The 12,050-nt window shown below is 42.8% G+C and overlaps 1 protein-coding gene across 3 annotated transcripts; it reads right to left on the bottom strand.

Moving 5' to 3' along the window:
* Positions 1 to 737: 737 nt before the first annotated feature.
* Positions 738 to 9,845, bottom strand: PTP4A1 (protein tyrosine phosphatase 4A1). Of its 3 annotated transcripts, XM_027093394.1 has the most exons (7): positions 9,641 to 9,753; positions 7,104 to 7,329; positions 5,837 to 6,387; positions 4,617 to 4,709; positions 4,146 to 4,276; positions 3,158 to 3,232; positions 738 to 2,127 (listed from the first exon to the last, which is right to left on the bottom strand). In XM_027093394.1, exons 3-7 carry the CDS (start codon positions 5,939 to 5,941, stop codon positions 2,010 to 2,012), a joined length of 522 nt encoding a protein of 173 aa, XP_026949195.1. In that variant the 5' UTR covers positions 5,942 to 6,387; positions 7,104 to 7,329; positions 9,641 to 9,753; the 3' UTR covers positions 738 to 2,009. The 3 variants fall into 3 exon arrangements, with proteins under 3 accessions (XP_026949195.1, XP_026949188.1, XP_026949203.1); XM_027093387.1 differs by lacking the exon at positions 7,104 to 7,329 and having other exon boundaries at positions 9,641 to 9,845; XM_027093402.1 differs by lacking the exons at positions 7,104 to 7,329; positions 9,641 to 9,753 and adding an exon at positions 9,144 to 9,479.
* Positions 9,846 to 12,050: the final 2,205 nt, after the last annotated feature.

A 12,050-nucleotide genomic window follows, 5' to 3' on the forward strand; every position in this document is an offset into this window, starting at 1 on the left:
TCAACTGATTAGTCTGGCAATATATATCAAATTATAGAATTACTACTAATTCTTCCATTCACAATTTAGTGCATACAACAAGCCTAAGTTTCAAGAATGGAGTATATTAAATGCTAAACTGGTATGAAAAAATGGAAGCAAATTCTTTAAAACATAAGATGGTATATCATTTTTTTACTCAAATTTTGAGGCTTTTAGTCAGTTGTAGCTATTTTTTTAAAAAAAGGGTTATCAGACAAGGACATCTCTTCCTTTTAGATTAACACGAGCTATGCAAACGTATTTCAGATTACTGAAGGAAACGTAACACTTATTAAGACCTCACATGCCAAAAATTTATGTCTGAATTAATTTCAAAACCTATAAAGGTATGTAATTATTGATATGCTAATGAGAAGACTGATGCTCAGAAGTTAAGTTGCCCAAAACCACTTAGTTGGTGGAACTGAGCTTCAAATCATGGTCTTCCTCCACGACAGTTTCTCCTCAGTATGTAAGAGTACATTGGTTCATGATTATCTAAACCTTAAAAAAAGTTTATAATGGAAAGCACTTTTAATATTAAATAGCTCCCTGCCTAATTATAAGGAGCTTATCACAACGCCAACTTCATTTAATCCTTCATTTGTTAAAAAAAAAATCCACGCTTCAAAGGGCAGTAAGTGAAGTGCAATTCTTTCATATCGTTTTCTACAAAATAAGTTAACTTTAAGCAAAACAACTTCAATGACAATAAATGCATTTCATCATTTATTTAATGTTTAAGCTCTCGCACTAGATTTTTACAAGCTGGTGAACACTGACAAATTATTTCTCCCACAGAACTATAACCACATGTTCCCGGACAGTATAAATATATGGTTGAGCTGACATTAATACACATCACCATTTTATCAATCACATAATAAAACAAATTGTCAAGTATCCAAATATTAAGTTACACAGCTCAAAAGGCATATAAAATATTAAATGTCTGCTCAATTCATTAGCAGAAACCCACTTTTTTGTTTTTTGCAAGAAAGGTTGGGAATCACACTTCAAACAAAAATAAGTTGGTAAACAACTTCAGATAAGTTTGAAAAAAAATTACAAGAATTTCAGAAATTTTATGATTAAGAATTGTTTTAGCTACCATAACAAAGTATTTCTACCTTTTAAAAAAATATTTACTAAATTAAAGCGCATATTCTACATGTTCTGCACAAGACAAAGGCAACATTTTACTAAAAATACTTAAGAGCCCCCTCCCATTCCTTTTTTCAGGCCCTCCCTGTAAGTTGCACCCCAAAGTGCAAACATTAAAATTAACTGTAAGGCTTTTTTGTCTGGAGACATTAAAGACATGTGCTTCTGTACAATGTAGATTTTCAAAACGGAGGTCTTCCATGACAGCACAAAATGAGATTTATAGAAAGACATTAAATAGTCACTGGTAAGACTTGGTTAATTAAAAAAAAACAAACGAGCAAATCTGATGTATACTGGTATGAATGTGGAAGATGTAAACATATTGTGATCAAATAACCTTATAGGCCCTACTTTCTATGTTTGAAATGATGGAAAGAATAAAACACATAAGGTCCAGAGTTTTCATAGTTCCTGGGATTTTAGTTCGATATGATACTAAAAACAACAAGAATTGTGCTGGGTATTTTGGCACCTAGTCTTTCTAAATTTCTTATATACTGATAAGAATCTGGCATGGAAACACATTTAAAGACATGAATGACTCCATACTGCATGATTTCAGGAAAAGTCAATTGGTACAAATGATAAGCACATTTTAAATGCTGAACAGCAAGAATCCTTTGCTAAGTGTCCAAGTAGGTTGATCATAACCCAAACAGAGGGTGCAATTCTGCCAGGCTTGTGGCCTGGTAAAACTGCGTTTCAACACTCCTATGGAAGCTTCATCAGACTTCACCAAGCCAACATGCTGGTTAACATGTACGACAAATCCCGTCCTGTCTAGGTTCCACTTCCAAGCAATGGCATCAGGCACCCCAGTTTTATTGAATGCAACAGTTGTTTCTATGACCATTAGAGTCTTTGAAGCGCAGCCGCATTTTAGGACGATACTTCTCCAAATACAAAAGTTGCTTGCTGTTAAAAGCTCCACGCCGCTTTCTAGAAGGAAGAAAACGAAAGACAAATTAAAGCAAAGTCCCTCTATAATTAACATTTACTGTTCTACAGGAGGCAATCATCACCTTTCTTGTAGCAATTTATTTTGATTATTACATTGTGACTTAATGTAGAAATAGGGATCAGCATCCATGTGTAAATGGGAAAAGGGCCATAAAAAGTTAATTTTCTAAATCTTTTTGAGAGGTAGTTATAAAATAGTCCAAACTTACAAATTCATTGATATAAAGCCCAAGAAAAGGCAAAACTAACTTATTGTAATATGAGTCAAAAAGAGATTGCCCCTGGTGGTTGGGAAGATGACTACAAACAGCGTGAGGGCACTTTCTGAAATGATCAAAATATTCTGTATATTGCACTGAGTGGTTATTTTATTTGGCTGTTACCATCCATTCATTTACCTTTGATATCTGCATTTTAACTAACTATACCTCAATAAAAGGGCAGATACACAAGCAACATATTCAATCAAGTATTTGAAGTAAAACAATAATTTACAGAATCATTACTGGATTACAATCTTTGTAATATGAGTATCTACATGGAATGCAAACAAGTAAGATACTCCCTGGTGGTAATACTATCTTAAAAATGAACAAAATGGGGCTTCCCTGGTGGCGCAGTGGTTGAGAATCTGCCTGCCAATGCAGGGGACACGGGTTCGAGCCCTGGTCTGGGAGGATCCCACATGCCGCGGAGCAACTAGGCCCGTGTGCCACAACTACTGAGCCTGCGCATCTGGAGCCTGTGCTCCGCAACAAGAGAGGCCGCGATAGTGAGAGGCCCGCGCACCGCGATGAAGAGGGGCCCCCGCTCGCAGCAACTGGAGAAAGCCCTCGCACAGAAGCGAAGACCCAACACAGCCATAAATAAATAAATTTAAAAAAAAAAAGAACAGAATGGTCAGACAGGCTCTTGAAAAGAAATTGCTTTCCTAGTAATATATTTAAATTCGCTAACATTCAACGAGGAAATAAAAAGTGCAAACGGAAAGAACGTATTAAATACATACTGTCTTATGAACTGTACTGCATCTTCGTATTTCATTCCACCTTCAATTAATGCTAGGGCGACAAGCACTGGAGCTCTGTTAAGGTAAGAATTATAGTAAATTATTTTTCAAAGTCAAATCCTGGAAAATTCAATACTCCGAACATTCCCCAATCCGAAAGCACTATTATTTACCGCACTTCCTATGTTAATACCTATGGAAAATGTTGGACTTCATGTTAAAAATTAAATTAATAAAGTACCATTATTTTCATATCAAACCCAGGTTTTTAATCTATAACCAAAAAGACAACTATGTCCTTAACTAATACAAATAAGCCTAGAAATTAAGACCTGTATCACTAGAGAGCAGTCCTGAAAAAATTTAAGGGAGAGGGTAAATCGTGACACGTGTGGACAATATTTTCTAAATTCCAAGCAGTGAAAAATACTTTCCACTTAAAGATCTGGAAAATACTGCTTTCTTTTTTTTATTATCCATGAGACTGTGACATGTTTCACGCCAGCCTCCCCAGGGCCATGGTCTGAGCAGTGGGGGACGAGGGTGGTGGTAGCAATTTACAACTACGGACACGTATATTTTGGCACTGCTGTGTAATGACTTCCTACTGAAACAGGATTCTCCAGGATCAAGAACCCTGCCACAAACTCACCATATGCAGTGCAAAAACACCTTAGAGACAATTCATGATCCTTTTTCCAATGAGCTTGGACAGTGATTCCCAATACTATGGATACAACCTAGAACACACAATTAAGTAATTCCGCCCACATGGGCAAGTATAAATTTCAGCGACAGCATCTGTCAGTTCCAAATGTACTGGAACACATTACTGCTACACTCACCTACTTTTAAATTTAACTCAGTAAGTAACCTAACAAAGCAAAATGATTCACAAACTGACAACCACGTCTTTATGGGAGTCAAAATCAAGCTTTAACTAGAATGAAGACCAGTATCATTAAATGGGTTTAAGAAATTCTCTTACCTCCCAAGGCCTGCAACACAATGAACAGCAATACAACAACCAGGGTCTTCACGAAACTTAATTTTCACAAGACTTAACCAATCATCAACAATCTGGTTAGATGGTGGTGCGCCATCATCAAAAGGCCAATCCTAAGTCAAAAGAATACACGTTTTAGACTTTTAATGTAATTGGTATAATAATTCTAAAATTCTAACACCCAAATGTTGCCAGAAGCATTTTCTTTTAACGTTTAAACAAGTGTTTTATGAAACCCCACTGTCAATGAAATGCAAATACATGCTGAGTCTTTATAAAGATCTTTTATTGCTTCAAGCCTCTGCTCAGCTTTCACCTTTATTTGGACCTCAGGACAGTGTATACTTTTGCAACAACTTAAACAATTAAGCTTTCTGAAGCCAGTGGTTTATCTGAATGAATAAACTTTGGCAGCACAGCACTGTGAACACATGGGAACCATTAAACACTTACGAGAACATGGATGCCTTCTTTCTCCACAAGACTAGTGTCGTAAGTTGCTTCACATACTCTTACTACTGTGGTAACTCCGTACTTCTTAAGTTCCTGGATGAAACATATATAAAAAAGCACATGAAGTCTTCATAACCATGTCACTCTTGCTCACCATTTGCCATTTTGATCACCTCTCTAACAGGTTAACAGAAAATCATGTATGTTTAACACGGTCTTGTTAAGTCTTACTGTCACAAGCCTTGTTTTAGGTGACAATACTAAAATAGCATTAAAAGGAAAGGGAATTGTTAAACATCATATATTTTTAATAAATTTTATATTAAAAAAAATCCCATGGCCCTTCACATACTGAAGTCGTTTATAGTCACGGTAACCTTGGCTAGACGAAGCACTAACAAAAGAGCAACTCAGGAACAAAGGACCAAAGGAATCACTCATGACTACAAACAATCTGACTTGACTGATATTAACTCTAAACTTTTGCTCATTTGCAGTGCACAGTGTATAGTTTGGAGCCTTAAAAGTATGTTCAGAGAGTAAAATCTCAAAAATGCGGTGTAAAAACCCCGCACCATTTAAGACTAGAGGCTTTAAGACTCATAGTGCATTATTAATTATAATTCTGGCATTTAAAAAATATACAGACGACAATCAAAGATAAAAGTATTTCTATGATCTGGAAGGCCTATTTGTTGTTTCTGATTATCTATAGATATTTATAAAATAAAATGTGTATGCATCCAAATAAATTATTCAGCATTACAATCCTTCCAGAAATAGAATTAGTAGATCAGTAGCTGATAATTACATTCTAAGCATCAAAAGGGGGCCAAGACATAAACTAATCCTGGTTTATAGTATCTGTCATTATGCTAATAAGCAAATATGTGAAAAACCCACAAGCGGAGCCTCCCGCCAACCAATTTCTAGTAAGATAAGAGCCATACTGTTATACTGTCCACATATACACTTAAATTAAGCAAACTGTGAGGCATGAAGAACTAGATATTAACTTATAAATCTAAACTAACTCAAGTACATGTTCTCCTCAAAATGTATAAAATAATTCACCTCTAACGTAAAGACACTGGTACTTCTGAGAGTTGGAACTGTAGTCGTAACACCTCACAATTTCCAAAACATTTTATTTTGTTACATAAAAGGCTCCACTATTAAACTACAATCAGTTTAAGACATTAAAAAGCATCAAAACTTACCTCTATAAATTTGTTTAGGGTCGCATTAGTTGGATTGTGTGTAATAAGAAATCTCATGTTCTTGTAAGTGATTTCCACAGGAGCTGGGCGGTTCATTCGAGCCATGTTAATTTAGTTAAAAAACACTCAATAGGGTTATGAAAGAATTTAAAAGACTGAATACAGAAATGATGCAAAGAAACTGAGTCTACTTCAATATACTCCACTTGAAATTCTCAGTGCTTTTGAGTATGAAGTTGGGAGTAATGGGAAATGAAATGAACCTCCTGACAAGAAGCAGCAATTCTTCAATCCAGTAATACTGAGGCAAGAGAAAGGAAGTGCACTGAGGTTTACCCCATCCAGGTCAGAACTCTTGTAAAAAATGCTCTGTGGATTTCAATCCAACACTTCTGTGTCCAGGTTCACCACTCTTATGGGGGCTTCTTGGTGGAGTAGTAATGAATTTCTACAGTTCACTTGTCTGCATAGAGGTCGTGCTGTGCCTGGCAGTAATCTCCACTGCCCTTCAGAAACTCCATAAATGTGTGACCAAGAACACCACAGAACTGCTGTTTAAAAGAAAGAGAGAAAAAAAGTTGTTTTCAATTCAAAAGGAACACGTTATGCTTTGACAGTATTTAAGGGCACAACGATCTTTCCAAATCTGGGCCCAAGCCACCTTTTAAACTTTTACTTGAACCACAAAATACAAAGGTGATTACAGATTAAATCAATAAGCAAGGATTACTTTAAGTAAATACCCCTCACATCCTTACATTTGATGAATATCCCTTACATACATTCTTCTACTAATTACTCCTTTTAAAACCTGGCTACTTGTTTTACATTCTTCTAAATTATCACGTACAACTTTCTACATTGATTTTTCCAACTACCAAAATATTTTTATGTATTACAAAAATTCAATATATTAGTCAATATATTCTTAAAAGAAAAAAACGAAACTGGTTTTCAAAATGCTCCCATATATACTATTTCATTTGATTCTTAACAACCTATTAACTTATCATTCCGCTTTAACAGATATTTCTCATCTGAGTCTCTGGAAATTAATCAACTTGAAATCAAGTTTTCAACTTACGTGAAACATAAGCGTGCGCGCACACACACACACATATACACAGAACTTCCATTTATAACTATAAAAAAGACGTTCATAATTGTAATAGTCTTTTGTATTTTAAAACCGAAGTTTCAGTTATCCTGTCATAAACTGAAATCTAATTGAAAGAAAAAGTAGTGGTGGTGGGATGGTGTAAATTACCTTACATTTCTTTCACAGGTCTCAAAAAGCAAGGTAACTGCTACCACCAATTATACTTTCCCCAAGTTCCCCTTAAAGATCTAAATTAATTTTATGTTAGTATCAAATATTACACGAATATTCACAGGATATTTTCATAATATATACACGGAAAACATTGATGTTGACGTTAGTCTTCTTCCAAGTAGTTTACAAGGAGCTTGTGTGGTTGGGAGTAAACAGAGGACTAAAAAAAAAAAAAAAATTAATAGGTCAACAAGAGCACTGAGAGCCAGCCACTGCCCCAAACTCTTCACAGGTATTCTCATGGATAATTTACCAAATAAAATCTTTTGAAATCAAAAGATTCCCTTAGTTTACTATGCTTAAGTTTAAATTTAAGCATTAAAAAAGGCTTAAAACTACATTCAAACTATCTCATCTCATTTTCACTGAGTCCCACGCTAGTTATAGTTTCTAAAAGAACGCTGCTAAGTTTTGAACAATAATTCATATGAAGATCTAGCCAATCACAGAAAACATTAAGTCAAAAACTCAGTTCACTTTTCTGTGAAAATACAGGAACTAGCCTCAGGAATCATGTCTTAATAGGTGTCCCATAAGGAAGGTAACTTTCATTAATCCAAATTCGTTCAAACCCACCCTCAGATGTTACTTCATCAACTTGTGAGCTGGGCTAAGAAAATTAGTGATTAAATTGCCACTGAGGACGTTGTTCTGTTAACAGTGTGACAGCAGTAACTGGAAATAATTTCAATTATACTTTCCCTTCAAATCCTACACACTACTTCCTTAGAATAAAAAGTGTATTCTGGCACCTTTCCAATGACAATGAATTAAAGTGATCTGCAAAGCTGTTAAGGTCAAGGGCTCTTATCTCAGTATTCTGATTTCCGGTACTACCTTTTTTCAACTGAAAGCCGATTTCTGAATAGACAGTATTGCACACCACCGATTTCCATACTGAACAGCTGAAACTCCTGTTATAGCTGAGTTTGGCCATATCCACCCCTTTCAAGCAAGCGGTTTCATGAGAAAGCACAGAAAGCAATACAGAAATAAGTCCTTTGGTGACCTGGTTATTTTTACTGAGTGGAGGCACCCAGTGGCTGGGGGCGGGGGGACGGGGACGGGACGACGACGGACAGACGGACGATGGATTTCCACAAGCGCAGAAATGACCACTAATACCTAACATCTTTCTCTTCTGCCCGAGACACTCCCCTATTCCCCATTTCTCTGCCCCAGGAAAAACCATCCATGATAGGAAGTATGGAAATATCAAGGAATTGTTCCCCTCCCACTGCATATAACCGCAATAATACACACGGGGGCATGGGGGACCAATTTCTGTGCAGAAGCCTAAACCGATCTGTCCTACTGCAGAGTCCGAGCAACAAATCTCTGTTGTGTCCAACGATTCGTTGGCGAGTCTGTTCCACATCTACTTGTGCTTTAGATAACGCACCCGGAATAAAGCATGTGTAAAAAAAGTACTGCTCACTCCTGGGAATGATCTGGTTTTCTGGTCTCCAACTTTTCTACTGCCATCAAACAAAACTCATACGAAAAGAGTAACAGGATGGGGCTTCCCTGGCTGTCCAGGGCTTATAACTCCTCGCTCTCAGTGCCCAAGGCCCGGGTTCGATGCCTGCTCGGGGAACTAAGATCCCACAAAAGCGGCTCGGTGAGGCCAAAAAAAAGAGAGAAAAAGAGAGAGAGAGAGTACCAGGAAGCATTGGCTCACAATCTGGATCCCAAGCAAGCCCACGGTGCCAGCTACAGCGCAACAACCTCACACACTGGGAACGGTAGCGGGTTCCACGGGCACAAGCTCAGCCTCACAGCCGTGGGTGTGGCTCGCCACGGCGCCACAAGCCAACAGAAGGCAAGCACACGATGCGCCAGGGGACACTCAGGCACAGCCCAAGAGCCCGCGATCGCAAGACACTGCCGGCCCAGCCCGCCCCGGTGCAGGACAAGTCTGGACTCGCTCCCGCGGCCTGGGGCGGGGCGCGCCCCCCGCGGCGGCCGGCTTACCTGGCGAGGCCGCGCCGGCCCGGGTCACGGGTTCGCGCCGCGCCTTCAGTGCGGCGCCGAGGCCATTTTGTCCGAGCGCCGGTCCCGGCCGCGGAGCGCACGGTAGCCCACAGGCCCAGTCCCGCCGGCCCCGCGCCGGAGAGCCCTGCCCAGCCCGCGCGCAGCCGCCTCTCCCGCCCGCCCGCCCGCCCGCCGGGGCTGGGGGCGCGCCCGCCGCAGTGACGCGCAGCCCGCGCCCCACCCGGGCCACGTCCCCGATCCCAGGGCCCCGCGGCAAACAAAGGGGCCTCGGGGCGCCGGCCGGCCCCGCAAGACGCCCAGACGAAGAAGCGTCCACAAAGCGGTTTCTGGGCCGCCGCGCCGCCGGGCGCCCCGCCCAGCGCCCCGGGCTCGGTCCCCAGCACCCGCCCGCCGCCAGGACCGCCGGGACTCGGGCCGGGACGCGGGCGGGCGCCGGGCTCCGAACAAAGGCGGCGGCGCGGGGCGCGGGTACTCACAGGAATATGTCTACTCATTGAAGATTGTGGCCTAATCATACAGCCGGTCCCGAGGCGGCGGCGGCAGGGCAGGGGCGGCGGCGGTCGTCGCGGGGCGGAGGCGGCGGAGGCGGCTTCGCGGGCTGCTGCGACGGCGGCGGCGGCGGGGCAACCGGACTCGGTCTGCAGCGAGCGGCTCCGAGAAGGGCGCGCAGCCTCACCGGCCCGCAGTCCAGGGGGCCAATACGCGCGCCGAGGCGCCCTTGCGTCACAAGTCCTCCCATTTATAGCGCGCCTGACGTGCGTGCCCCCCGGCCACCAATCGCAGCCGGGCCCTAGGTCGCGCGCCGACGAGCGGGGGCGGAGGCCCGCCCCGCGGACGTCACGGAGCGGCGGCGGCTGCCGGTGTGAACCGGTTGATGAATGGCGCCGCGCTGCAGTCGGAGCGCCACCCGGCGGGGGCGGGAAGTGGCGGAAGGGGGGGGACAGGGATGGGAGGGGGAAGGGCCGGGAGAGGGAGGAGGTGCCGCCCTTCCTCCTTAAAACCCCGACGAGTGCGTGCGCTCTCGTCACCAGGCGAGGCCTGCCGTTGGCCTCGACTGAAAACGCAGTCCCCTCGGGGCCGGAACCGGGTCTCAGTGCAGGCCCCGCTTCCTTTTGCTGTAGGTCAGACCGCAGTCGGCTTTGCTTGCGGTTCACCGTAGCACTTGCGACTTGCGATCCCCGTCGTCAAATAAATTTTTCTGTGGCCCTACGGCTGCCGGGCGACGACCCCTGGGGAGCCTGGGCCCCCGGGCCCGGACCGCGCGAGCGCAGGTGCCCGGGGAGAGCATCGCGAGGCGCGGCCAGAGCGCTCTACCGCCCGCGGGCTCTGTTAGGCACCCCTTCGTGCTCCGCACGCGGGCAGTTGCGGCAGCCTCAAGCGTGGCATTGCGGACTCCCACGCATCCTCTGTGCTGCGGCTCCCTGGATGCGTTGCCACGGGTGAGGGAAGGTTAGGCAGCGTTTTAAAAATTGTAAGAGCCTTCGACTTGGTCAAGGACCGATGGAACTCTTTGCGTCCAAGCTGGAGCTTTTCCTTTTTGTTCCTTTTCACAACCGTCCCACTCTCTTTCGTAATTTAGGCCCTTAACAAGTAAAGCTTATCACGGTTGTTCTGTGTTACACAAGGGCAACTCTGTCATTTCTAGTCGGAAAACTCTCTCTTTTGCTCTCTGGAAGGAGTAAACAGGAGTTTTACCTGCTCTGAAGAACTCGGCTTTCTACTAACACTGAGGCCTTTTGTTTGGTGTTTTCACTGAGCATAGGTTGGAGAGGGCTTTAGGGATCACATTGTTTCCTTGGTCAGTGTACTGCAGCATCTTAGGATTTATTAGAACTTCTACTTAGAGACTGTGCTTGCATAGTTATTCAACTTTATAAACGTTATACTCTGTAAACAAAGTTAACACTTTCAAAAAAGAGTTGGGTCAGGCAGACTTTTATGGGAATAAAAGTCAAATCACCTTCATCTTAAGGAAATTGCTTGCCTAGGAAACTCTTGAAACCATCTAAGTCAAGGAAAACTAAAGAGCTTGAGAAATATATGATGCCCCTTCATTACGTAAAAGTTTAAAACTTTGATATGGTAAAAGGCTGTTGACAAAGTTAAAATATTTAATGGCCCATTGGGAGAAAATTTTGGCGACGTATCATGGGAACAGTTAACACCATAATAAATAAAATGCTTGACCCACATCTACAATAGTGTAGTTTAAAAAAACCCACGTTCAGTCAGCTGCTCTCATGCCAAAAGTTTGTCAGCACAGTGATGCTAGTTGGAAGAGTGAAAGCTTTTGAAAAAATGAGCTTGGTGGGACGAGATATAAGTTCAGCTAAGCAAAGCCAAATCAGTATTAGCCAGTGTTCTTGTAGAACTTGAGATACAAGTTGTGAGTCTTGTGAGCCAGATCCCGTAATGGTCACAAGCAGTGCTGACATGAAATATCCGGTGAGCTCTCATCAAGCTCTCAAAGCTGGGCTCAAACTCCCAAGTGGACCAATCAGCTTGGGGGGGGGGGGAAGGGGGAGGGGGCGCCTCTTAGCCTCTCAGATGAGGTACCACCTTGCTCTACTTGGAAAAGACAGTCAAGGATGAAAAACTAGATAGAGCTTTTGCTATTGTCATGGGCCTGCGACTCCGGCAGCTGCCGTGTTTATATGTGTCATGTGGTATTGTGGTTCACTGCTGAGCGTGTGTGCCCTGTGGAGCCCAACAGTTTTAAGCTGCTGCTTCTTAGAAAACAGTGGTCCATCCCATCACTGGTTAGGAGGCTCCTGGGGTCAGAGGACTCACTAACATCTATAGATCTGCACTTGGAGCATCAGCACCTGAACTTGTTGAAGCAGAGGGTTCAAACTGAGCCAACAAGCTTGCAAATAGTGGTCTAGA

This window comes from Aethalodelphis obliquidens, unplaced genomic scaffold, assembly GCF_003676395.1.
Source record: "Aethalodelphis obliquidens isolate GAN/ISIS:26980383/991018 unplaced genomic scaffold, ASM367639v1 scaffold3, whole genome shotgun sequence".
NCBI lineage: Eukaryota > Metazoa > Chordata > Mammalia > Artiodactyla > Delphinidae > Aethalodelphis > Aethalodelphis obliquidens.

Coding starts and splice junctions, on each gene's coding strand:
- PTP4A1 (XM_027093387.1), bottom strand. CDS start 5,941: ATGGCTCGAATGAACCGCCCAGCTCCTGTGGAAATCACTTACAAGAAC. Junction 4,710..5,836: donor CCCTAAACAAATTTATAGAG/GTAAGTTTTGAT, acceptor TGTTTCATCCAG/GAACTTAAGAAGTACGGAGT. Junction 4,277..4,616: donor AAGAAGGCATCCATGTTCTC/GTAAGTGTTTAA, acceptor CTTTTGACTTAG/GATTGGCCTTTTGATGATGG.